The sequence below is a fragment of the Athene cunicularia genome (genome assembly GCF_003259725.1).
Source record: "Athene cunicularia isolate RWA chromosome 4 unlocalized genomic scaffold, athCun1 chr4_part1, whole genome shotgun sequence".
NCBI classification, from domain to species: domain Eukaryota; kingdom Metazoa; phylum Chordata; class Aves; order Strigiformes; family Strigidae; genus Athene; species Athene cunicularia.
In genome coordinates this window covers 27206719-27233665 of record NW_020799098.1, presented here as the reverse complement: position 1 = coordinate 27233665, position 26947 = coordinate 27206719, and the positions used below count along the sequence as shown (strand labels likewise).

Genomic DNA, 26947 nt, shown 5'->3' with positions numbered 1-26947 from the left:
TGCATGAAATTATTTTTTTAAGTGTTTTGAACATTCATGTTTATATATGAGACATATAAAGTACTACCTATGTGTATCTGTAGGTATTAAAAAATGATTATTTTTAGAACCAGGTAATATTTACTTTTTCTATGAAAACTTTCAGGTTATGCATCATACAAAAGAGGAAACATCTTGATGTTACAATCTAGGTTATAGCAAATCTAAATATTTCATGGTACGGTGTACATTTTAAAAATTATTTGCTCACTGACTAACAGGTAGTCATAGCTTTGGAGAATATATTCTGGGGTTTTGTGTTTGCTTTTTGTGTGTGATAGTTGCAGTTTTCAAGCTTTGTATCACTGAGGCTTTACATGAAAATTAATTTCATAGGAAAAATAGACATTTATTCTCTTTTTTCACTATATGTTACTGATTCTCTGGAGATGTTTTTTCCTAATGATGTTAAGTTTCTGAAATTATTCTTATTTTACTGCTAAATATAAACCCCAAGTATCTACAGCTATATACAAAGGGCATGTGAACATCTTGATCTTGTTAGTCTAGTATCTCATGACTTCACAGTGTTTACACTTATGGTATTTGTGTGAAATGAGATTTATTAACCCAATTTTAAAACTGTGGTACTGAGGCACAATAAGACTTACTGAAGGCTGTGCAAGTTATTTGGCTTAAATGAGAATTTAATTAAAACCTCTCTGAGCCTAATCCCTAGCTCCTGAAACACTTTTGACATCAGGGTGTAAATCTGTGGAGAATTCTGGGTGTCCATTTGCACAGACGGATATGACAGCACAGTAAGGGGCCAGGTCCTTTGATGCTACAGCTATAACAACCCTGTGCAGAGGTGTAAGTCGAAACAGAATGCTGTGCATCAGAACAGCAGCTGTTACTGTAATGGGTAGGTCTACTTGCAGATAAGTAGATATGTAAGAGCAGTTTAATATTTGCGACTACAAGTTTCAGGGTTAATTTAGCTTGTTCAGTTGATAATTATAAAAACAGTTTGAAACGTACGAGCAGTCAATTAGAAAATTTCAACATGTGAGTTTTGAAATAATGGCTTTCAAACTATCATATATTCTGTCAAAAATGAAGATGACATTAGAGTTTTTACCATGAGTACTCTTTCATTTAGGCATTGCTTTAGTGAATTGACAATGTAAACTACCATACAGAGGGTTTACTAATATTTTCTTCTGTAAATGTTGGAAGCTCTGGAATATTCTCATTTTAAAGTGTCCTCCTTAAAAGGCTTCATTGGAAGAATTTGACTCTTGCCCATGTCCTCTTAAATCTCCAGAGGACTCAAAACTGAATCTCATACCTTTTCAGGAAGGTTGGGTCCCAGCCACTGAGGTCCTCTGCTTTCACAGACTGAGTGGTGAGGCCCTCGATTGCATCAGGTTTTTATGCTGGACACTGCTGTTTCCCAAAACTCTTATATTCATTCCTGCCAATAGGATTCTTTCCCCTGGGATTTTTCATAGCCATGAAAGTAAACAGATGTATGCCTTCACCCCTTTGCATTATCTATTTGACAGTTTGGGCTTTTTTCCCCTTGGTTAGCATCTTGGGAAGAGTAACAGTGCTTAGGAGAAAAGTCTGTTGAAAATAGGAAGGGGACTCACTGCCATGGGAGATGATCAATACGTATTTATAGTATGGAAGAAGGAGGTGGCACGCTAAAAATGATGGGTGGATTAGAGCTAAGGACACAGTTGTTGCATAGTGATGATTCATAAAGTTAATAAAATGTCATTCCAACCTTTGCTGTTGTTGAATTGATAGCAATTCATAAGGTTTCTGTTGTCCTTACTGAGTATAGTAGTTCCCATTAACGATAATACAGTATTGTGTGCAATCTGTGACTCAGTATGATTGCTAGAATGTAGGTTTTTATTCATAATCCCTGTATTTTTCCAGTATCACAATTTTGCCCAAAAGTAACGAAGTCCAGGGGAATTTGACCTCTCTCTGATTTTAGGCTTGTTGGAAGTTTTCATTGATAAATTTTGGAGGAAAAGCTGAGGCTGAAATTTTTCTCCAGATGGAGAAAACCTTTTGATCTTTGCTGTGCATTAACATTTTGACTAAGTTAAAAAGATGCTACTCTCTGTTGTGTTGAAAATAGTCATCTGTTGACTCTTGGCCAGAACTCTCTTGCAAACTGCACTTCAAATGAACTGCTGTGACTAAAATATTAGTGTATCTATACTAGCTGTCATAAAATGCTATTTTATGTCAACCACAGTATTTAATGTCAAAGGAAATGCCAATATACGACAGGAATTTTCAACCATTTTGCAAACTACTAAGAATCAAGGAAAGCAACCCAAAATACGTGATTAAACAGATTTTACTTTTACTGTTCTGTCTTTCTGAACTGTTATTTCTCTGAAATGTTTAAGTTCAGTATTATGATGCTATGCCTTATAGGCTTCCAACCAGATTAGTGATACAAATTTATTTTGACATTAGCCTGAGAGAAGAAAAGCTGCATTGTTTAGAAAAACAAACCAAAAATTGAAGAGAACAATTGAAAAACAAAGCATATCTGAATTTTCTATAGCATTAAAAAGCTAAATTATTATTAAAGAGACTAATTAAAACATTTGCAATTACATTAAAATATTTAATATTTGAAAATTCTGAGGTCAAGAATAATTTTGGCTGGATTATGATTTGTAGGATAACAAAATGGAAATAATTTAATTTAAACATTAAACCTGATTATTTCTCTGTTTTTTCAAAATCACTTATTTGAAGTCTGGTAGATTTATGTATCTTTATCAATATACATGCTGCTAACTGATTTTAGCACTGCAAGCAAGGTACTTTTACAGTTTTTTTCTCAGACTTTCTTTCCAGGCTCTCCTGACACTTTGACTTCTAAAAATTCCCAGATACCCATAAGTGCTGATAGAAGTCCTTGATAGAAAAAAAAAAAAAAAAAAAATCAATGAGAAACATATTTACTCCTCAAGCAATATTTGTTGTACGTAAGACAGAGCATATAAGGCACTGAGAGCCTTTACAGCCTTCTGCTGTGAAGAAAGCTTTGCCAAGATTTTGCCAAAGTCGTTGGAAATAGTTGTCCCTGCTTTCCTACAACATGTAATTAGTAGGTGGCAGGACCTGATTCAGTTTTGCTTGAATATTAAAGCTAACAAGTTTTCTGAAAGTTTTGTGTTTCAGCTTTCAACCTTAGCATTTTACTGTCTTTGGAGACTTTTATTTACTACGGTTACATTTTTGTTTTCCCCTATTTGTTTGTACACAAAAATGTTTCCTCATTTCTTGATAGACCTCTATTTTTTCACTCTGGATTCAAGAAACATGAACATTTCTCTTCAGAGATGGTCATACCCAGCTTGTTCATTACTACATATACTTCCATCTTGTCAGTTCCAAATAAAACCTTCCATGTTTCCAATATTTTAAATAGATCCAGAACAGAATGTTTCAATGACAGCTGAAGGTCGGATCCAGAGGTGACCAAAAGGATTGTTACAGCATCTCTCCTTACAACTGAGAATGGTTCTTTAGAGAGAGTGGCTGAACTGGGAACTGTGTTTCACTTTTTTGGTCTGTTTTTCAGATTTACTTATTCCATTTTGTACTTCAGATTTTTTTTCTTTCCTACAAAACTTATTTTTTAGCTGTTTCAAAGTCTAATTATTGGCTCTGGTTCCTTCACTGGAGCAACGCTTTACAGAGGTTGTATGATATGTAATTCAGGACAGAATAAGGGAATGAACCAAATGATTTTCTCACAAAGATTAGAAAAAACACTGCAATTATTTTATTGTAGCTTTCATTTTAACTCAGTGTCAGAAGAGTAAAAAGTAAAAAGCAAACAGAAGAGATAAATATACTTAGTTTTCTTAGGTCTTGGGGAGCACATAGGTTATCTTTTTATCATTTACATGTTTCTGAAAAGTCAGTAAATTAGTTACTTTATTCCCTTTTGGTATAGGCTCAGGTCATTGCCTTTGCAACTTAAATCCATAGGCTGAAATTTTGAGGAGTTTATCTCACACAATCTCTTGAAGAATTTCTGTCCTTTTATTCTGTTGGAAACCTTGTTTCCCTGTGCAACATCCTGCCAAGTGGATCAATATTGGAGATTGATTTGTCAGAGGCTGTGTCCAAATCCTTTACTGACACTAGCTCTCAGTGTACCTCTTGTTTGGATTCATGTCCCTGGCACCAGGCATCCATTGTGTTTCAGGGTTGCTCTTTTCGAATGTCTGAATAAAAAATTGTTTGTATTTTCAGTGACAGCAGTGTGAGTAATATCCTGTAGTCTCTTTTCTAAATAATCCCTATTCGTATCTTTCATATTACTCTCTTATTCCTCCCCAGTGCTTATTTTAGACTCCGAGTTCATTCTACATCGGGTCTATGGAAAGAGAGAGAAAATCATTCAAACAAGGTCCTTTTCATAAATGGATATGAATAGGAAGACATTCTCTTCCCTAGACACTATCATTCAAACATTTTTTCCAGTTTTTTTTCAAATACTTCATGTTTAGATTAAATGGTTAGACAAAAATGACTGAAGTTGGCAGACAAAGCAGAAATAAAAGGCTTGAAATGAGTACTTCAAATAGAGGAAAATCATGCTACAATTCCCTAGAAATATACCACATATTCTTTATAGTATTAAAGGTTGTATATATCTGGAAGACATTACTTATGCATTTAAAAATGAATCCATGTTCCTTTGAAATGCAGTGATGGCATAGTGTTTAAGTTTTTAACGGGGCTGTTAAGGGTTTTGATAATAAATAACCAGCAGTGCAGTTTGAAACCACAACCCTCCTTCATGAGGGAGTTTATTCAGAATATTTTCAAGAATTCTGTTCACACCTCCCAAAGACCTGAAAGGATTTTCTGGCCGTCTGCTATTTACTTCTATGTTCTGTGTGTTGTATACATCAGAAGGTAAGTTTTGTAAAAGAACAACTGGACTTAGTTTATACATCTGTGCAGTGAGATTTGGTGTTAGATACACAGATAGTGAAATACTTTTACAGAGCCTGAGTTGTCAGTGTTTGTGACTGGACCGCTGAGCATTTTTTGGGAGAGAATTTCATCCTGAACTCTTTCAGTCCTGATATTGTTAGATTATTTTTTTTTTCTTTTGAGCAAAGATAAGTAGAAAGTGAGATGGACATGGCAGAAATATTGTTTGTCCAATCTAGTAGACAGGCCTAGGTAAAGCCAAGCCATACAAAGGTATACTTCAAGAACTATGAGGTTTTGCAGGCTGTTGTAGTGTGTTTGTCCTTGTGTATGCCTTTTGCACCAGCATAAATCTGTCCCACAGAGAATAAAATGACCAGGAAAACTAACTAATGATTTGACTCTTCCACTGTAAAGCTAATTTCAGCTTTCTTTCAAAAGCTACATACAAATTCTTAGCAAGGAATTTGGTAAACTAATTTGCAGAAGTTCCGTCACAGACTTGTACTCATCAAACCCACAAATATCAGATTATAGCAAGAATGCATATACTGGGCAGATGATTTTGCTCTGAATAGAATTTTTTTTGAGTTTCCTGTTTAAAACTCCTTTCTGATTTTCTTGGAAGTTTTTTTGATACTTAGTTACATAACAGCCATGTTAATATTCAACCGTACTATTTGTTTACTAATATTGTTAATGTTTTAAGATAAACTGAAAGAAAAATTACACATTGCCGTGTATATATAACACGAAGAATGTGCTTTTCAAGAGCTAAAATTAAGAAATTATACTAATGTAAAAGTAAATATTAATATGAAGCTCCTATATTAGCTAGGTGAGATTTAGTTCCATGAATCTTATGTGTTCATCTCATCAGCGTATCAACCACAGCATTTCTGACTGTCTTTAAGGAATCAATAAAAAAATATGTGTGCCATTTCCCCTCTCCTTATTTTTAATATTTTGTACTTGCCTGTTTAAAGTTTTATATTTTACAGTATTTTAAATTTAGTTTCATGGTAGCTTTTATGGTGTGTCAGTTAATGGTTTTAACAGTGGTCAAGAAAAAGCCAGACTTTCTTTAGAGAATTGACTGAGAAAAATCTTTAGAAGTAAGGAATAAGGAACTCTGGCCTGAACTATTCACTAAACAAAATGCTGTGTTCCAGGGGGTGATTAATAAAATGTTCAGTCTGTTCCACAACAATACTGCTTGCTAATGGACACTTACAATTTTTGAGATATTTGGAATATTTCCATCTTTAGTCCAGATGCAAAGACTGCCAAAATCTGCCAACCATTAGTTGAGAGGATGAGAGTACATTTTTTGTTGTTTAAACTCTTCCCATTCAAATCTGGCCTTAGTGAAAAAGGATACCATGTAGTGAGGAGGGATTACTTATACTCAGGTCAGTTAAAGCTTATCCCAGACATGTCTTTTTTTTACTGTGCATACTGTTATGCACAATAACGGCATATTAAAAGTAGAATGGAATTCCTTCACTATTTTATTCTTCTGACCATTGAATAGGCGAGGATCAAGTGTTTCTTAACACTGTAGCAAGAATCTCATCATCTGTACCTAAAATTTCATGTAAACTGGTATAATACATATCTGAAAGATTATGTTTAATTGTACTGTGTCAGACCCCAGCTGTGAAAGATCCATTTCAGAAAAAAACAGTAGAAAGCATTTGCTTGTCTAGAAACGATCGCAGGAATCCTTTGTAGTCCTGGAAGTATGCTCTTGTGATTTTGTGGATATCACACTGTATACTGGAGAGTGGTTTGGTAATATCCAGAGACAGCACAGGTTTTTTTATATAGGAGAATATCTGCAGATTGTATTAAAAGAGTATCAGGTATTTGAGTCTTTTTTTCCAGAGTCCAGATTTATGTTTCTAACAGAACGTTAGTCTTACTTGGAAAGTAAATTTTACACAGCATTTACCACAAAGTGGTATATATATATGGAATAGGAAATAGTTACAAATATTTCTGTAGCATCTTTCAATAAATTGTGATTTTTTTATCACATTGATTATATTCAAAATAATTTTATTGTTTCCTGTTTTCTCACCTGCTTTTTATGCTCATCATGATAGGAATAGTCATGATCATAAGTAGAATAAATTTGACTCAGGAGGGAACATGGGATCAGTGAATATAGCACTGGGATGCAAAAGGCATGGATTGCATTTTGCTTTTCATAATCACTCTGTAAGTGGACTGGGACAAGTTAATTTCATCTCTGTGCCTTTGTTTTCCTTCATACAATATTGAAATCACGATGCTTCCTTTGAAAAATGAACTGAGGTCTGCAGAAAGATAAGTTATTTAAGGACTATGTGAAATTTTGTTGTTGTGGTAAATGGAAGGAGAAGGTGTTCATGACCATTCACACCAAACCTTGGTTTATGCCCTGTTTCCACCTTCTAAATGGGATGTTCTGCAAATAAAGACTTCTGTCATGGGTTGGACAGAGAGATTAGAATTACCTGTGGATACGTCAGAGATTTATCAGTGGGATCTTTCAAGGCTGCAGCTCAGATTCTCTCCTGCTTATTCTGCTTCCTAAGCAGTTGCCATGCATCAGATGTGTTTTTTGAAAAGTTGCTGTTTTGATTTAGTGTCATTTTGTGTCTGCTTTTTTTTTTTCTATTTTATTTATCTTGTAATTCTTTTTATATATGTTCGAATACAGTGAAGAAGTGGGACCTTTGAAATTCTTTATTGATGGAAACACTACAAAAACTTAAGTTTTGTATTGTAATCGTTTACTTGCAAGGATATATCTCAAAGCAACCTGTAGGACTTATCCCTGACTTCTGTTGAATTTCAGTGGGATTCAAAGTCTTACTCCTTCAGGCTCTTCTTTCCAGTTCCTTATACCTCAAACATCAATCTTATCATATATAGAAATGATTTACTGTCAAAGCCTCTCAGACAGAAACCACAAGGAGGCTTTTAGGGCAATTGTTTTCCTTGAATTACCTGTTATTTCTAACCAGATTTCATATATTCCCCCTGCTCCAAGCACACTGTTCCTCCTGCTCCTGTTCCTCCGTGATTTTATGTGTTTTGTGACTTTCCCTGGTCTACAACTGAACTGATAGATAACTTGGAATTTGTAAATGGGAGTTTAGGTGACATATTTATCAAATAAAACAGCATATTGAATGTGGGACAATTGAATGTGATCTATCATAAGGAAATAGGCACATTACTTGTCATGAGGCAGTGATGAGAAACAGTAAAAAATCAGGAATAGTGTCAAAGAAGTACATATTTAAGAAGTGCATAATTTTGTACTTCAGAGATATATCTACTATTAGTATAGATAATAGCAACAGGCATAAAAGAAAACCAAGCAAATGAATTTTTTAGTGTACTGTAGTGTTAGTTTTATTTAATATTTGTTTGAGTAACTATAACTGTAACTAGAAAAATAACAAAATTGTATTGCAGTCATGTAAGACCTCAATATAGCTAAAAACTTCACTTGTGGTTTTTGTCAGGTTAGTTTATAAGCACCCCACTACATCATTCCAAAAATATCTGCCCAAGAACCTGCCACAGTTCTTAATGACAACTGATTTCTCTCCTGCCCCTGCCATGTTCCTTCAGGTAACAAAATTCTCTTTCCTTTATTCCACATGCTTGTCTTTGCCTCTGGTGATGACCTGGAAAAGGTCTTTACAGCTCCTTAGCTCACAGACCAAAGGATCTGAAAAGGACTGTTGCTTCTTGCTGTCTACTCAGCACTCCTTTTATACCACCATATGATTGACTGAGAACAAAACTTACGCCTTCTTAATCAGCACACAAGGGGGCCAGCAGAAAGAGAAGGGGGCTAAGTTCCTTGAAATCACTTTTATATTGAAATCACTTGAATATTTTATATTGGTTAAAATTTTTCAGGACATGTCCATTCAAAGATAATTTACTCAAAAATGGTTTATGTAAACTGTAGCATTTTCAGAGTAATTGTAATAGTACAGGCTGTTGTAACATATAATATTTTGAAATCATGATTCCATTTTGCACCTGTCCCACAAAACTGAAATTGCACCAAGGTAACATTTGCCAGTTCACGGAATACAGTTTGCTTCCAACAATGTTTTTAAGTGCTTCCATTACCAAATTATATGCTGTGCTGACAGTAACAAACCTCTAAATCCAGTTACAGATCCAATTTTAAGTTAGTTAATTAATTTACATTATCAATGTTTAATCAGTATTTTTGTTTGTTTGTTTAGAAAAGCAACAAAACCCTGTAGATGGGATATCCAGCACTGGCTGACACAGGCATCTAGTCTAGGTCATCAGTCTGGTTTTGGTTGCATCCTTTTCTCTAGACTGTCCTTCCTTCCCAAATTAGGCACTAGAGAAAAGTTAAGCAGACTGTGTGTTGTCTGTTAATCATCAGTCCTACCTATGTACCTTTGTTAATAAAATCCACACCACTACAGAGCTTTACTTTCCCCTTTGGAAAAATCTTCCTATCAGTCTGCCCGAATGTACTGTACCCTTTATGGGTAGCCTTGTTTCCTTGCTTCCAATCTCAGCCATTCTCTGTGCTTTTGAAATGCTGTATTACTCTCCTTTGGGTGCATTTGCTGCAGGAACTACTTAATATCCTCCTGTGTATTTTTTTCTTACTTCTTAATGTAAAATATCTGTGTTTATTGAAATTACCCTTGTCCCACATACTATGTGTGTCAGGTACAGAAATCTAAATATTGGAAGGGTTTGACATACAAACAGCAGCTATCTATCATAAAGGAGAATATCATACTCTTAGTAAATTGACTTCCTTTTTATTATTCTCAGTATTATAGTTTTGTGTGATGGTTTTTCTCCACTGATAATTTTACCAATGGAATTTTTGCAACCACAGCTTTTCTATTTTGACCATCAGAAAGCAGATGAATGTTTCGTTGTGTCAAAAAAAAGGTATATCTTTATTCCGTTACAGGAATACACAATAGATGTTTTCTTCCGTCAGAGATGGAAGGATGAAAGATTAAAGTTTAAGGGCCCAATGAACATTCTTAGATTGAACAACTTAATGGCCAGCAAAATCTGGACCCCAGACACATTTTTTCACAATGGGAAGAAGTCAGTGGCTCATAACATGACAATGCCAAACAAGCTTCTACGAATCCAAGATGATGGGACTCTCTTGTACACTATGAGGTAGGTCTTTTCATCTGTCCTCTATTCAAATTATTTCTCAATGTGATTTTTCCAGATAACAGTTAAATAAGATTTCAGGAGGACTCTTCTTTGCTTCATTTCCGTCCCAGCAGAAAGAAAGCTAGGAAAACCAACGTTCTGCTTCCAGTTCTGTTACAAGTCTGTTGGTTGATTATGATCAAGTTAGATCAGTTTTCCTACATGTTCCTCAGTTTTCATACCTCTATAATGTATACTGGCCACCTGCATAAAGTGCTTGGAGACCTTCAGATGGGAATCCCTATGTAAGAATTGTTAAGAATACTCAGTTTACCAACTCCTATCTTAGAACAATTAAAATAGTATTTGACCTTTGCCTGTTACTGCACCCATTGTACCAACTAAGTGAGCCCTTAAGCAAATTCATTATTAAGATCTGTGCCGATAAAAAACAAAGAGGAAGAAGAAATGGTTAATAAGGCCTCAAATTCTTTCCAGCAAGAACTACTGTCATGCTGGACAGCTGGACATAAAAATATGTCTTACTCTCTAATAACTGTTTCTTTATATCTAATTAAAATACTTAGACCTTTTTTTTTTAAAATTTTTTCATGCTGTGCATGATTAGCAGCTTAGGTAAACACTTAGCTGGGAAAATGTATTAAATTTCTTTATAAAATAATATATAAAAAATTTTACATACATATGTATAGACATAAGCAGAATTTTTATATGACTGATTTCTTCTTTGATTACTCTTGTTGCAATAATGTTGCCTATATGTATTTTTAATCCAAATGTCCAGAAACCCCTGACTTAGGGTTTTTTTTGGTTTTTTTTTAGAATTTTTAATACATTGAATTTGTTGTGAATGTAGATTTAAAATCTCCAGCCTAGGAAAGATATAAATTGTGACCTGTAAAGCAAACACGTACTGTGCAATTTTATCCTTGCAACCATACCAGCATTCCTTAAGCCTGATTTACTATAGAATTCCCAGACCATTACAGGATAGAATGTTGATGGGTAGACTGCTAATAATGTTGAGTGATGCAGTGGTTGGAGAGGTTCAGAAAAATTTGCTGGAAATAAATTGAAACCTCCATTTATAGTATTTTTCCTTGGACTCAAATCAATATTTTAACTTATATAAATCTATATAAACTGATTAAAATTCTCTCCCTCCAGAAGGTGTTATAAATATATGCTACAAATAATAAGAAATACTGTTTGAAACAACTGTGAAGAATTTAAAAAACCCCAACCATTTCAAACTGTTTCAAATTATTTTTTATAGTATTAATCCCAATATTTGTTACTGGAGTATTGCTGGGATATTTTCACAGAATGAGCAAAAGTGAATGTATTGTTAACACACTGTCATGCTTATACATAAAAATTATAATCACAAGTAACATGGAGAGCAAGTAGCAGCAATCTTTTGAAAGAACACCAACAGGTTTTTTTCTACATCTTCCATTCAAACTGTAAAAAAAAAAATTCAGAAAACTATGGAGTACATTTTTTTTGCAAATTAACTGTATTTTGTGTGATATTGTAATGAGCCTTTGGGAGCCATACAATCACACATGTGCCTCAGAATATTATGAGAGAAAAAATTACTGTTCTTAATAACCTGCAGTTACATAATTTATATTTTCATTTAAATGGCCTTTGCTCATAGTTTTGAGGTCAGCTCTTTCAGGTTTTTGATGTGATAAGTCAATGCCTTCCAAAGGCATAAAAGAGAAGAAGCAAGAGCTGATTTAAATTTTAATTAGTTTAATATAACATTTTAGTTTCATCTCCTAAATCAGCATGAACTCTGTTCATTTCTGTGGAATTGATTTTCTTGTCCTGATAACTGACTTAAATGCATAGCGGTCTTTTGCCTTTCAGGCTTACAGTCCAAGCTGAATGTCCAATGCACTTGGAGGACTTCCCTATGGATGCTCACTCATGCCCACTGAAATTTGGCAGCTGTAAGTATATAACAAGAAGTATAGCCTTTGGTTAGTGAATATCTAACATTGCTCAGCATCCCTTTGTTTCAGTAAGTTGTTATATGAGAGGTTTAAAATGCAAGATGGTACTTCGAAAAAAAATTGTAACCAGACACATCAAGATCTCTTTTCTCTATTCAGTATTGTGTCTTCTATTTTAAAGCTTTCTTGACTCCAGTTAACAATAAACACTGTGCATCTAGTTCAGCACCACTGCACTGATCTAATTTTATTCCAGCATGCAAACCATACCATACTTAAGATGCATACTTAGGTGCATGTAGCCTGTGTAGTATTAATGAAGAGCAGAATAAAGACTTCAAAGAATGGTTGTTTTTGTTTATCGAAACATTTGTTTTCTCTTTATTGTTAATGATATTTGGGTTTATATTTTGTTAATGAAGGCAACAACAAATGGCTTCTTGTTGATAAAAAATTTCACTCATTAGCACATCTGCATGTTATAGACAGGTGGACTTTGATCTCATTAGTATTAACAGCAGCATAACTTCATTTACTTATATTACAGTATTAATTCTTCTTTATGAATTAAGATCACATTATAGATATTTCCTCGATTTTGTACACTAAAAGTTTTTTTTGTTGTGGTGTTTGTTTTTTGGGATTTTTTTTGTTTTGTTTTGTTTTTTTTTTTTGTTTTTTTGGCTGCAGCTGATGTTCTCTGCTGGGCCCAGGAAAGGGAAAGGGTTTTTTAGGAAACTGGTTAATACCTTTAAATTCTGGCTGATTTTATGTTAATTGCAACCCACACAGGTTGCAAAACGGGTGATATGCTGCCCCTAAGGACATTGTTAACCAGATTAATACTGTCAGAGCACTGTGCACACTTTTCACAACCCTGACATATCCCTTTTCCTTGGAGTTTGGAGCAAATTAAACCAAGCTTGTGTTTCTGATGGTGTTTCCACACTAGAGGGAAATCTTATCTGTGGAGATAAAAGATCATTAGAATTACTAATAGTAAAAGCCTTTTTTCCCCCCCTCTAAGTATTATATTTATGATACATAATACAGCTTTACTAACACTAGAGATGTTAGCTGAAATTGGCTACTGACTAATAATATTTACATATATATGCACAGCAGGGTATGTTTGATTTATAAGGTGTGGGAGGAAAAAAGACTCATATGTATCCTCAGAACAGCTTAAAAAACCCCTGTAATAATGAAACTGATACACAGGCCAAGAGGCTACTTTTTAGTACAACTTAATTTGCATTCCTAAATTTGAAACCCTTCTGACTAGGTATATTCGACTTTGTATGAACATTTTTTTCCTTTGTCTTCCTTTTTTTTTTCCTCTCATTTATTTGTTTGGGATTTTTTCCTTACTAATTTGTTCTTTGTTCTCTGTCCATGATTTCTGGTTTTCTAGTAAGCAGTAGAATTTAAACTGTAAGCAATGTGATTTTAGAAAAGCTGTCTTTCATTTCCCCTGTAGTCACCTGTGCTTCATCCTGTTGTCCCATCCAGGGGACTCTTGTTTTGAATGGCTTCACACTCATTTCTTTACCTAGCACTCATTTCTAGACTACTGTGCGTTTTTCAGCTTTTATTCTGAGATAGAATTTGAATGATGAATAGTGGTGAAAATAAGCAGGAATCCCAAGGATTTTGGTTTAGCTGAGGCAAGTCTACTTTGTCACAGCTCTTCATATGGTGCTAATCTTACATTGCTAGGATGATCCTTGGCCTTATGAATGTCTCAGATATCTTTTTTTTATAGATAAGAGAAAAGCCAAACTGAAGGTATTGGAGAATCTGTAGCTTAATAGATTGTCTATCTTTATTCTTATCAAATGTCTAACCAACAGTGGGGAGGATGGGGACAAATCAGCGATTGGCAATACTGATGGTATGCATTAAAGCAGAGGTCTTCTTGTGGGAAGCTGAAAGATAGAAGGGAAGTGTTAAAAATCTCTACATGCTACCCACCTAGATTTTGTCAGTCATGCAATTTATGGCTAGTTGCATGAAGCTTCTTTCTGGATCTTCAGAGATTTCCTAAGTGAAAATGTTTGTAGCTCAACAGAAATGTTGCTTTTCTTTCTCACTTCACTACAGTTATGGTATAAGACTTAAAATGCAGTTTTCTCAGTCAATCAGAATGAACACACAATTTCTTATATCAGTGGTTTTTTACCCTTTTCCTTTTATAGTCCATTTGTTAGTAGGGTACCAGACTGGAAAAACTTGCAGGACATACTCAATCTTTTTCTTTCTTACTGGAGAGGCATTAATGCTTTTTAAAATGCAGTGTTGATTTGCTTTTATTCTAGTTTATTTTGACAGACCCTAAGCTAGATGTAAGCTTGATCATGAACGCACTGAGAGAGCAGCTTGCTTAATGTCAGTGTGTCCCACAAAAACATGCCAAGGAATGAAATTTAAGAGGGTATGCAAGGCAAGGCCACTACAAGTTTAAGGGCATTGTCACTGAACATGGCTTCCCATATTTAGGTATGAATTTCAGGTAATAATAAAATACTTGTGATGCATTCCCAAAGAGGAGAGTGGGGACAATGGAAAGTCAGAACAACACATGAATGAATTTTCAGAAATGCTGTGTGTCCTAAATCTTACAAATTGTTGTTTTTTTCATCTAGCTTACCACGAGTTTTAAGGTACATATAATATCTAATCTCTGACAAGTTTTTTAACAGTGTAGAAGAGATGCTGTTTGTAATTTAATAGCAATAAATTGTGGTTAATAAAATCACAAACGAGTGCTCTGTTCCCATGATGCAATGGGAATTTACCCTGTAGTAATACTATTTTAAATGGCCAAACATATTTTTTACCATATTATTTTAAGCTTTTGGGGTGGGTCATTTTGTTGAAAAATAAGTAGGTCTTAAAATTCTATGAGTTTTAATGGAAGCTGTTTAATTTAAAATGCTGGTAAAATATTTTATTTCCCCGCAGATGCATACACAACTTCAGAAGTTACATACATTTGGACTTACAATGCTTCAGATTCGGTGCAGGTGGCACCAGATGGCTCAAGATTGAATCAGTATGATCTTTTAGGCCAAACAATCGGAAAAGAGACAGTTAAGTCAAGTACAGGTTAGTAAAAGATATTTTGAAAAAAAAAGGCACTGACCTGGCTATGAAAGGCATTGCTGCTGGTGTTAGAAGGCTACTGAGAAACACCGTTGCAAAATGTGAGGTATTGGACATAGTTTATTAATGTATGGTACAAGTATCACATAGCAGCGCTTCACTGATTCTTTCATGTTAATAAGTAACTGGTGATAGCAGAGGTGAACTTGTCCCCAGTAACTGTTATTTAATATTATCTGGAGCTCAGTCTTGAATCTCAATGTAGACTGGGATAATTGTTTTACTTCATATGGTAAATGACATTTTTTGTCTAGTAGATGGTGAAGCATGCAGGTTTCAACAATTTTTCCCTTCCAACATCTTTTTGGCATTAAACACTGGATTATTCTACCAGACTCTAGACTATGTTCCTGCTTGTGCCAGGCTGTGATGGACTCCCATGATTGCCTTCTGACTGTAGAGTAAGTTCTCAGGGTGCTTTTGTGTGAACACAGAGAGTTGTTTATGTGCAGAAGCCTGAAGGACTGAAGTTTTTGTCAGGTGTTACAAGAGTTCCTGTTAGTTCCTGAACACTGGTCTTTCCTGGAGATCAATTGGAGTAAGATGTAGTTGGACTCAAAAACTTTCTTATATTCTGTAAGATGTTTTCTACTACAAAATACTTTCTGTGCAATTTAACCCTAGAACATTTGGTTTTTATAAACATACCAAAATTTTACCAAAGGGACTTTCAATAAGATGATAACCTTTTGTTTCATTATATTTTGTTTGTTTGTGGCACCTAGGTGAATATACAGTAATGACGGCTCATTTTCACTTGAAGAGAAAAATTGGTTATTTTGTCATTCAGACTTACCTACCCTGCATCATGACTGTCATTCTCTCTCAAGTGTCATTCTGGCTGAACAGAGAGTCTGTACCTGCCAGGACAGTCTTTGGTGAGTATACTGAGTAGCATTAGCTTTGTCAGCAACAGATGAAGCTGTTAGGAAGCATTTCTGAAGTGTGCTTGGTAAAGGCTTTTTTCATTCAAGTTAGTGTGTTTGTAGAATGCGATGCTTTTTCTAGTTCAAACAGTTTTCAACTGCAGCTTACAGATCTCCTGAGAACCCTAAAGTTTTTAGAAATTATCACATAAGAGAGAATTGTCCATATATGCTTGACTCTTTTAGAGAAGAAAAAGTTTTCACAGAATGGAAAAAGATTATAATGTTTATATTTTAAAAGTAAATTTATATTATCTTCTGAAATGTCTTACCTTGATATTATCCAAGTATTTTGGTACTTGGTAGATGTGGAGGTTTGAACTCAGCCGGTGGCTGGCAGTTCACCTCCCCGCCCCCGCTCTGGTAAAATAGGGGAGGGACAAAAAAAAAAAAAAAAAAAAAAAAAAAAAAAAGACTAAATATAACAAGAGAACAAGAGTAACAATAGTGAATTCAATAGAAAATGGGTAAAATGCAACAGTGGCTTACCGAACGCAACCGCCCCCCACAGCAAGAATACCACTGGACCCCGAGGAGAGAGCGAGGCCCACCCCACCTGGGCATGACATCACATGGTATGAAATACTCCAATGGAAATTAAGTCCATCCAAGAGACTAGATAAACATGTTTCTAAATATATTTGTAAATTAATCAAATTAAATTTGAATTTTTTAAATTATTGAATGTGTTAAACTTTACAAGCTGCAGTTCTTTAAAATAAACCCTATTTTGGGGGTTTGGCAAAACTATCTCACTAATTCAAATTAGAATGTACTATAAGACAACAAACAGCTTCAGCACTGTAAAATGATGGTGTTTCGCTTACAATAAGTTTTGCTCTCTTCTTTATTAAAGCAAAGTAACAAATATATTTCTTATTTGCATAACTTAAAGATATTTTAATTTGTTTACTTTTAAAGAAACAGAGATTAGCACAACAAAACATAAATAATACCTGTGTGGAATCAGCCATCAGAATTGCTGCATAAAATTGTATGATTACTCAACAGTAAACACCATGCACTCTTCAGAAAATAGGCCAAGCTCAAATGCATATTAAGTATGATGCACAAAAAAGCACTTACTTTCTCTCCTGGTAGAGAAAATGCCACACAAAGCATTGTGAAAATTGCAGGCTTGAATATGAGCCTTACTGAAGTCAGATGAAATAGGTCAGTGGTTTTAGTGGGTCCAGAATTCTACCATGTTTTCCCAGGCAGTTATTAGGCAGATTTTTGGTTTTCTTTCTTAAAAATCTTCTGTGAATTTGTCCATTTCTGCTTATCAAAGTGCACATTTCAGTTCTCCAGCCTTGCAAGTACACTGTCAGATGCTTCTATATCTCTGTCTTTGCCCTTTTCTGTACCTCCTCCTATACATTTAAGACGGTGTAACTGGTTGTCCAAAAAAATCTCACATCTTTTCTTCCTAAAATGTGCCCTTACTGTGTTGTTGATAAAAAGGTGCTACATCAGTAACAAGCACTAGGATATTTTTCCTGGAATTTTGTGTCCCTTCCTGCATACCTCTTTCTTGTTCTTGATTATTTTTTTTTAATTTATGTTTGTTTTGTTTTTAAATAAGTAACGTCTGCATGGCAGCCTGCTGCTTTACTCTCCTGGGGGTTTAGCATAATATGGCTAATGAACAGTGTCTTGTTTCAGGATGTCTTGAGCGAACTGGGTTGAGTGGTTGCAAGAACAGAACCACACCACCCAGTGACATAAAATCTAAGATCTGTTTACTAAGCACAATGGGTATATCAAGGAGGTAGCAATTTCTATGCTAGTATTTTATTCTGCCACACACATGCACCTCACACACCAGTCAGGGCTCCATCTCTTCCAGGACAGTTTAGACTGGCACCCTTGATCCCAGGGGAACAAGACATGTATGTACAGGCTCTGCCTGATGGAACATCCTAGTCCCTGCATGCAGCATTTGCACCTCAGGCTTAACCTTCTGTGTTGGGTTGGATGTCCCCTGTGGAGCTATTTCTTAACATTCTTTTACAGTCTAGATGAGATTGTCAGCATAAGCTGCCAATGGCCTCTCTAACCATGTAGCCCCAGGAGAATCTCCCAGTCTTTCTCCATACCTGCTGGCAGCAGTTGTCACTTGGATTTCTGATACCCTCTGGTCTTCTGCCTAAATGTGTTACAAAAATGTGAAGTTAGCCACAGTTTCACAACAAAATTCATCTATTGCTTCTTACTGTTTTCTGGCTCATACTGAATTAATCTTGACAGATAGAACTGGACAGATAAGAGTCAAGGTCTCATTTGAATGGTATTTTCAGGTACAGTCCACCCAGTGACACATGAAGCTCATATTAAAGTTAATAAAACAAGCTACTTCCATCAGGGAATATAAACACTGCAGGAGATTTTACTTTACATTTTTATTGATCATACTTAATTTTTAGTTTTTATATGGAGTAGTCACTTGCTAGATACTTGCTGGATGGATTATATAATAAATATATCAGTATTAAAATAGTTAAGTAGAAGGTATTAGTTTCGATAAAGTTTTTTTCAGAATCAATGAGAAATTTATTTCAAATACCTTCTTGAGAGCTACCAAGTCCCTCAAAAGATTTAACTAGTGGAGTACTGTTCTTTTCAAAAAACATAGCTTCCAGTTATTCAAAGCACCATTAGCATTTTTTTTTTTTCACATTTGAAAGAATTTACTTTTCTTTCCCCTTTCTATTCTATTGTAATGTAGTTTCAAGTTCTAGGTTAACATTAAGGGCTTGGTATAATGAGGCTTCTTTTATATTGAGCTCTTTAATCCCTTTTCCTTATGGCACTATTTAATATTGCTGACCTAAGCTATCCCAAAATTAATTATGGCTTAATGTCATATTATTTCAGTTTTGCTTTAAATTATTGGAAGAAGAAAGCTTTATCTTCATTAATTAAATAAGTCTTAAATGTGTTTTCTCTAGCAGATAAATTTGAAAAGACTTTGATTGCATTTTTAACGAAAGGGAGTAAGCCTGATTCATAATGCCTTCATTTAATGCAAGATTACAATCTGTTTCATTTAGTAATGTGTTTATTGTTACGCACTTAGTGTCAACAATTTTAGCAAAACTAATCTTGTGCAGCTTATTGAATTCTCACTTCATTTTTAATGGGTCATAACATTTAGAAGCATCACATATATTTGAATAGCAGCATTAGATACAGGTGACAGAAAAATCAGAAATTAGTTTTCTTAGTGCTACAGTCATGTATGTGTTTTTAACTCACATGGAGTAGGAATGAGAATGTTAAAATGAACGTAGTTAGAGATATATTCTTTGATACCCAACGCAAGCAAGAACAATAATGAATAGTCATATCATTTTTTTTAGTACCTTGTCTAAGATGTAGAATTTTAAATTCACATAGCTATGTTCTTTTGTGAGGGCTATTATTTAGGCCTTTTACTTTCATTTTTAAAGGAGATGTCCACATTCTAACATGAGAAGACTAGGACATGATTTAGCTGGCTGAAATCTGTTCAAATTAGAAAAATTGGTTGATACACAAGAGGTGAAATTAGGCTCCAAAACAACTTGTCCCTCTCTAGGAGTAGCCTGAATTTTGCATACAAATGTGGGCATAAACTATTAATCATGACAGATTTTAACCTTAATATTTATGTGCTTGCTCCTCCAATTTCCACTGTATGTTTTTACTTAGGCATTTCTAGTTTTTCAGTTCACCTCTTCTGCTGTTGTGTGGCAGTGCCCTATGCTGTTGAGTGACAGAAATTGGTTGACCAAAGGTGGCTGTCTAACTTTAAACACATCTTGAATCGTATCCATATGTCCTGGAATCCAAAATACATCAGAGATGGTATTTTCTACATAATAAGTTTGGTGTCAGTGAAAAGCATTGAATTTGCAGACCTGGACATGGGTATCCTCTCTCCAGTGAATGGATTCCATTTCAAAAGTGGGACCATAAAAAAACAGTCCTAGGCAATTAGATAGCTCCAGCCTTCACCTGAATAGATAAAATTGTAGTGATAGAAGATATTTAACTTTTATAGGCATGCACTGCTGAGAACGAAAGTTGTAGTGATGTTGAGGTATATTGACTGTCAAGTATAAAATGCTTGGTCCTCTTCAGAGAAGGAAAATGTCGATGGTTTATTTTCTGGATTCTTTTTAAAGGCTAACTGATGACTGCTTGTGGTCTCTTACAAGAGGATATCTGTCCATGTCCTTCAGGCATGCATTCAGTGCCACATCTACAGGGTGCTGGGCTATAGAAGATATTTCTTGGCCTGTATATAAACTGTGGTCTTTCTACATCATAGTGAGATATCATGCAGTCTTGACATAGCCTGTTAAATTATTTAGTCTGTTCAGAGAAGTATATGATTTAGGGGAGAAGACTGTTTAATATTTTGGCTATCTCATTGTAGGGGGACAATCTACTCACAGTTTTTTATACCAGTTTTAGTTCACTAGTGCTATGAATTAGATAATGCAATGAGGAATGTTTTTGATCTGGTCAGTGTATGGGTTTTGTGGAGTTTTAAGTTCAATCTTTGTGAAATAAATTTGTTTTGTTTTACAAGTTGACCATGTTCCTCCACATTAATAATTTTTCCGTCCTCTCAGGTTTAGGAGTGACAAGGAGGAAGGTTATTTCCATCCACTCATTTTTCTTAAAGAAGGCTTGATAAAACTGATTTTTCTAATTAACTATAATGTGCAAAATCATCTGTCTTTTGCCTGAAGGAGAATAGCAAGTATAAAAATACTAGAGATTCCTAAACTGACAGGTATCACAGATTAAATTTTCTGTTCAATTTTTTTCCCACTCGATTCAGGTTAAATGACTGCAGTAGCTTGAATGTCACTGAATTTATAGAGTGAAGGAATAAATGAAAGTGTGTTGGCAATTGTCTGACAATGTGCTGTTTGATTAGCATTTGGGTCACAAAGTGGTGCGGATTGCTGAACTTTTTGGAGTACTTGTCAACTGGTAGCAGGATAGACAAGATATAAATTAATGATGTTTTAATTGAGACTAGAAAAGGTCAGCAGGTAATCTTAAATTAGATTTCTCAAGAAGCCAGTGGGACTTACAGAAGATTAGTTTATTCTGAAAGGCAGGAGTTAAACAGAAGACTACCATAGCAACTGTATATATTTACATGTGGATAAGGTCACCTTACCTCTGAGAAACAATCACCTTAGTGATACTTCTGTATAATTAAAATGATTTATCTGCATCTCAGGACCAGTGTTAAAATTTGCATGTGATAATTTTAAATGTAAGATAGACTGCCTTTTCTCTGAGGTGCTGAAAATAATTAAGCCATATGTTGTGTAAGTGTTAGGAGAGAGTAAGTTCTTTACAAAATATATTGTCTAACCATTTCAAACAATATAATATGATAACTGCTTTTCATCATATAGGTTAGTAGATCCCAACAGTGTCACAGCTGGTTCCAGACGAAATCCACTTCTTTAATTTATGGAGTCTGAAAAATAGCAATTAGAGAATTATGTTCACTAAGGTGTCTGGATGACTCAGCAGGATGTTTCTGTGCCTTGTTTTCCCTGATGCACAGGGGACACATCAAAAGAGAGTCGCGCTGAGGCTGAGTCCACTTAGCTTTCCTCTGTCATCCTTTGTAGCACTCTCAGAGATGGATATTCTTTACAGGAGGGATAGAAATTGCAAAGCCTGAAGAGGTCTGAGTAGGTGTATTTGCTGCCTCTCTTCCCTCTCACACGGTGGTTAAAAATTCTTCTCTTGTAGCAGAAGGGAAAAAATTTGAGCTATGTTGATCCTGCAGAACCCAGGTGACAGGTTGCTGACAGTGGAAGATCTGGCTTAGGGAGAGACTTTACTTTCTCTTGGGGATCTTCTTACGGCAATTTTATGAGTGTGTAGTTTCTGAAGCTGTGATGTGTAGTTACTAATATTTTTGCCATGGCATCTCCTTTGCCTGTCGTAATGGAGTGTAGGTTTGCTGATCTGTGCTAAGTACATCATTGTGTTGCTTTTCATTCTGGAGACATATTTAATGGTGTGCCACAAAGGAAATAGTTTAATTTGTCTAAGTGTGATGCAGGCTGAGGTGGGAAAACTGATTTACTTAAGGAATGGAGACTGTGTTTGTGGCTGTGGGTTTCTGCTTGCTAAAACTGATTCAGAAAAATGTTCTTCTCTTCCTTTCCTCCCACGTACCTTTTTTTCTGATATTTTTGAGTTTAATTCCTGTCTTCCTACTGGCTCTTCATTATGTACAAAGTACTGTAAAATGCCGTCCTTTTAATAACTGCCACAGTAAAAGAACAATCTTCCTGGATCAAGTCTTTTGTTTTCTGACACATAATACAGAGTTATAATAATCTGTCGTTTCAAATCAATATGCTCATCTAGAAAAGATCCATGTTACCTGAATGAAAACTTAACATGTTTATGTCTTCAACTATGTCGCCAGATGGTTAGTGAGACAGCTATAGGTAAAAAAAAAAATCATCATTTCTAATAATAAAATTCAATTTGGATGGTAGTGTCTGTAGGATAGGTGCCAGACCTGCAGCCACTGCAGTGAAGCCATCAACATATTGATCATTATTACTCTAATGCTTCAAAATATTATGATTCCATTAAGGAACTGTTAAAAAAAAAAAAAAAAAAAAAAAAAAAAAAAAGAGAAAATTTTCTTATCTCCTGTAAGTAAAATCTTCAACTGGTTAAAACAGGGAAGTTTAGACTTGAACTAAAATACTTCAAAGGAAACTTCATATGCAGCCTTTAATATGGTTCTGGTGGTTTGTCACCAATTCAGATAAGCAAATTTTCCATTGTGTTTCACAAACATGCCATAAGAATTTTTGGTTTGTATTTTTGTTAATATTCAAAATCCAAATAAAATCGTGGATGTTCTGTTTTCTTGTGCCCTTGCAGGAGTAACAACTGTGTTGACAATGACAACACTGAGCATCAGTGCTCGAAATTCACTCCCCAAAGTAGCATATGCAACAGCTATGGATTGGTTTATTGCTGTTTGCTATGCATTTGTATTCTCTGCATTAATTGAATTTGCAACTGTAAATTATTTCACAAAGCGAGGATGGGCCTGGGATGGAAAAAGTGTGGTGAATGATAAGGTAAGTCCTAAGGAAATAGCCCTATTTCCAGTCAATTGCACTAAGCCAGCTGTAATATATTATTTTGATAAGTTTGGCTATATAAAAAACCCTCAAAACTGTTTAAATCGAAAGAATGTAGATGTATTTTCTGTCCTGAACAAAAATATTTCTGTCCTCATGTTTTTTTTTTTTTTTTTTTTTTTTTTGTGTGTGTGTGTGTTGAGAACATTCTGACTTGTTTCTTGACTACTCAGATACAACTTTTTATCTGGTTATTCAGAAAATTTAATCTAGATTATATTGATCACCTTTTTATTATTTAATCCAGTTGAGTTGGTAATAAAAAAAAAGATTTAAAAATACAATATATATAAATTTTCCTGGTAACTAAGCATCAGAAAAACAACTGAATGCCCATATATGTAAAAACTATTAATTACAAATTCTAGAAGTTTTGAACATTTTCTGCATTCTGAAACTGATCATAAGGATATGTAGCCATTAATTTTTAATTAATTTAAATAGCAGGTCTACAAAATTCTGATTACTTCATTTATGATATATTGATGCTCTGAGTGTGCAGAAACATAGTCACACCTTTATTTTCTGATGTTGATAGCAGTGTAGGTGTGATAGCATGAAGAAATTTTAACCTAACAGAATTTCTTATTTTGTGAACAAAATGAACTTGGTGATAGCTGACTTCTTGTTTTGACTGTCTTGCTATATTATAAAATTTTGTTTTATCCCAGTCCCTAATTCTACCAATGGAGAAGAATTTCTTCTGACAAAGAATACTCTGATTTCTGTGGTTCTCCTTAAAAAAGGATAGACTATTATTTGCTTTCTAGATGATAATAGTGGACGTGAGGCAAAGTTTAATTAACTGATGGTTTCAAAGCACTTTGAATGCATAAAGCAGAATGCATAAAGAAGCAAAATGTTCAGTTAATGGTAAAGGAGAAATAGAGAAAATGAGTATATTGCTTATAATTCCCTATGGCTTCTGGAAAGACATGAACTATTCATAGCTTCACGATCTGCTCCCTTGTGCTAGAAGTAGATACCAAATCACTACAAGTTTATCAGTTTGTCATGAGTGAAGCTTTTCAGACTGGCACATTGCCCTGGCATTGTAATAATGTAGGGAGCCCTTATAACCCTTCCAATCCTTTGGCTGTTCCTTTAAATTAATATAGCACTGTTGTCTCATGATCTTAGGAGGCAACTGTTTAACAGCTAGTATTCTTTCCTTAGGAATGACAAAATCAGCCATTCCATTTATATACCATTCACATACACAGTTCTTTTTCTTCAAAATGATTTAACCAAAAGCTAAACTTCTAAAATATAAATAGTTTCTCATACAAAAATACAGTTCATCTTTACTATGCAGGTCTCATTGATGGCATTACAAATAACTTCTAAAACCACACTAAATGTGACTGAAAGGAAGAAATTGTAGATCAATTAGAGTGTTCCTCTTGTAATTTGATTCAGTAATCTGCACTTATTTTTGCTGAATGAATCTGTGCACCCACAGCCAGGCTTACCCTTCACCAAGTAAAGTGAAATGTGTTCCCTCAGTGACAGTCATCTGTGTTTACATTATGTGGAAATTCCCATCTAAGTGCTGTCAACATGGAATTTGTCTCGCAAGAAAGCAGATGCAGGAACAAGCTACATATTGGTCAGCCCATTTTCATACTCGTGTCAATAAGGAACAATACTGAATTCCCACCTCATCCCAGATTTTCTTATGTGACATCTCATGAGACAAGGTATTTGGGGTATAACATCTAATATAACATCTAACCATGAATATCTCATCAAGATTTGTAGACGTCCCTGATAAATATCAAATTGGAGCTACTTTAATACCAAAATTGGAATCTGGGTAGATGCCTCCCAGTGGAAGTAAAAAATTGGAATCCACCTGTATGAAAAAGGTCACAAGAATTCCCTCAAGTGTGCCACTTCCTTTAGAATAAAAAATCAAACCAAACTAACACAATAGCTGATGATTACTTATATGAACCAGAAGTTAACCATTTCTTCATCTCTTTAATTCTGTATTTGTGGAAGAGATGGACTGAATCTACTATTTATTTGCCTGCTTCTAAATGATATATGGAGACCCTTGCTTCCTAAGAAACCAAAATCCTTCCATTCTCTGGAATTGCTGCAAAACAGTGAATCATTTTATAGCATTAGAGTCTTATTGCAGAGCTAGTCTGTGTACATATATATATCTCTCTAAAAATTCAAGCCTATACTCCTTCCCTATACATCCCTGTATCTATTTATAGACATAGTGTGGCCATTGGGCTGCCATTGGCTGAACTTTAGCCATTTGAAAGCAAACACCATCCCATAAAAACACAGAATTGATGATCTTGGAAGGGACCTCTGCAGATCATTAAATTTAACTCCCATATACTCCAAGCAGGGTCAGCTAGGGACACTTGCCTAGGGTCATGTGCAGATATTTTTTTAATAGGTCCAAGGATGGAGACTCCATAAGCTCTCTCTCTGGGCAATGTGTTTCAGTGCTCAGTCACACTCACAGTAAAACAGGTTTTTTCATATGTTTAAGTGGAATATTCTGTATTTCAATTTGTGCCCATTGCCTCTTGTCCTTTCATTGGACATTACTGAGAAGAGTCTGGTCTGGTCTTCTTTACTCTCTCCCACCAGATATTTATACACATTGATAAGATCCCCTTGAGCCTTCTCCAGGCTGAACAGTCCCAGCTCTCTCAGCCTTTCATATTTCAGACACTTCAGGCCTTAAATCATCTTTGTGGTCCTTCACTGGACTCGCTCCATTATGTCCGTGTCTCTCTTGAACGGGGAAGCCCAGAAGTGGATCCAGCACTCTGGATGTGTCCCACCAGGACAGTCGAGGGAAAAGATCACCTCCCTCTGCCTGCTGACAATGCTTTTTGTAATGCAGCCCAGGAGAGTGTTGGCTTTTGTTGCTATGAGGGCACATTGATGTCTTGTGTTCAACTTGGTGTCCACCAGGAACCCCTGGGCTTTGTCTACAAAGCTGCTTTCCAGCGCATTAGCTCCAGCCTGTACTGGTGCATGGGGTTATTCCTCCCCAGGTGCAGGACTTAATTTTCCCTTTGCTGAACTTCATTAAATTCTTGTCATTCCATCCCACTTTTCTTATCATCTGTTATTTTTTAGGTTTTAATCCCCGTTTTCATCACTGTTATGCATTTTTTAAACAATAATTTCTGAAAACAGGAAATAGTTCTTGGGCTAGTTCTCAGCTGACTTCTACAACTACCAGGTTGGAGTAATTAATTGCAATCTCTTTCTGACCTCTCGTGTGTGTGTGTATGTGTGTGTGTGTGTATGGTATATACACAGGATGGTATATATATATGTAAACACAGACATATTTCTTCAGAATCTCTTAAAAATGTAGACCATTACTGGAATTCCTTTATATGTTGGTGGTATAAGGTGTTCAAATAATAATAATGATTGATTTATGTGTGAAAGATGGCCTAGTTTTCATTTTATTACAATGCCGGGTAATCTTTTTTTTCCAGTCCACTCATTCAGTCCTTCTAGTTCTCTTAACAGA

The 26947-nt window shown here is 35.1% G+C and overlaps 1 protein-coding gene across 3 annotated transcripts in view; it reads left to right on the top strand.

The window, feature by feature from the left end:
• GABRA2 (gamma-aminobutyric acid type A receptor alpha2 subunit) overlaps window positions 1-26947 on the top strand; it is a 61950-nt gene that overhangs the window by 28063 nt on the left and 6940 nt on the right. For 2 of the 3 annotated variants that reach the window (XM_026846733.1, XM_026846735.1), the window contains 5 exons: window positions 9956-10176; window positions 12055-12137; window positions 15105-15248; window positions 16031-16183; window positions 23162-23364. In XM_026846733.1, coding sequence (XP_026702534.1) covers window positions 9956-10176; window positions 12055-12137; window positions 15105-15248; window positions 16031-16183; window positions 23162-23364 — 804 coding nt within the window. Of the gene's footprint in view, window positions 1-9955; window positions 10177-12054; window positions 12138-15104; window positions 15249-16030; window positions 16184-23161; window positions 23369-26947 lie in introns of all 3 variants that reach the window. The other variant, XM_026846736.1, reaches the window with a different exon arrangement.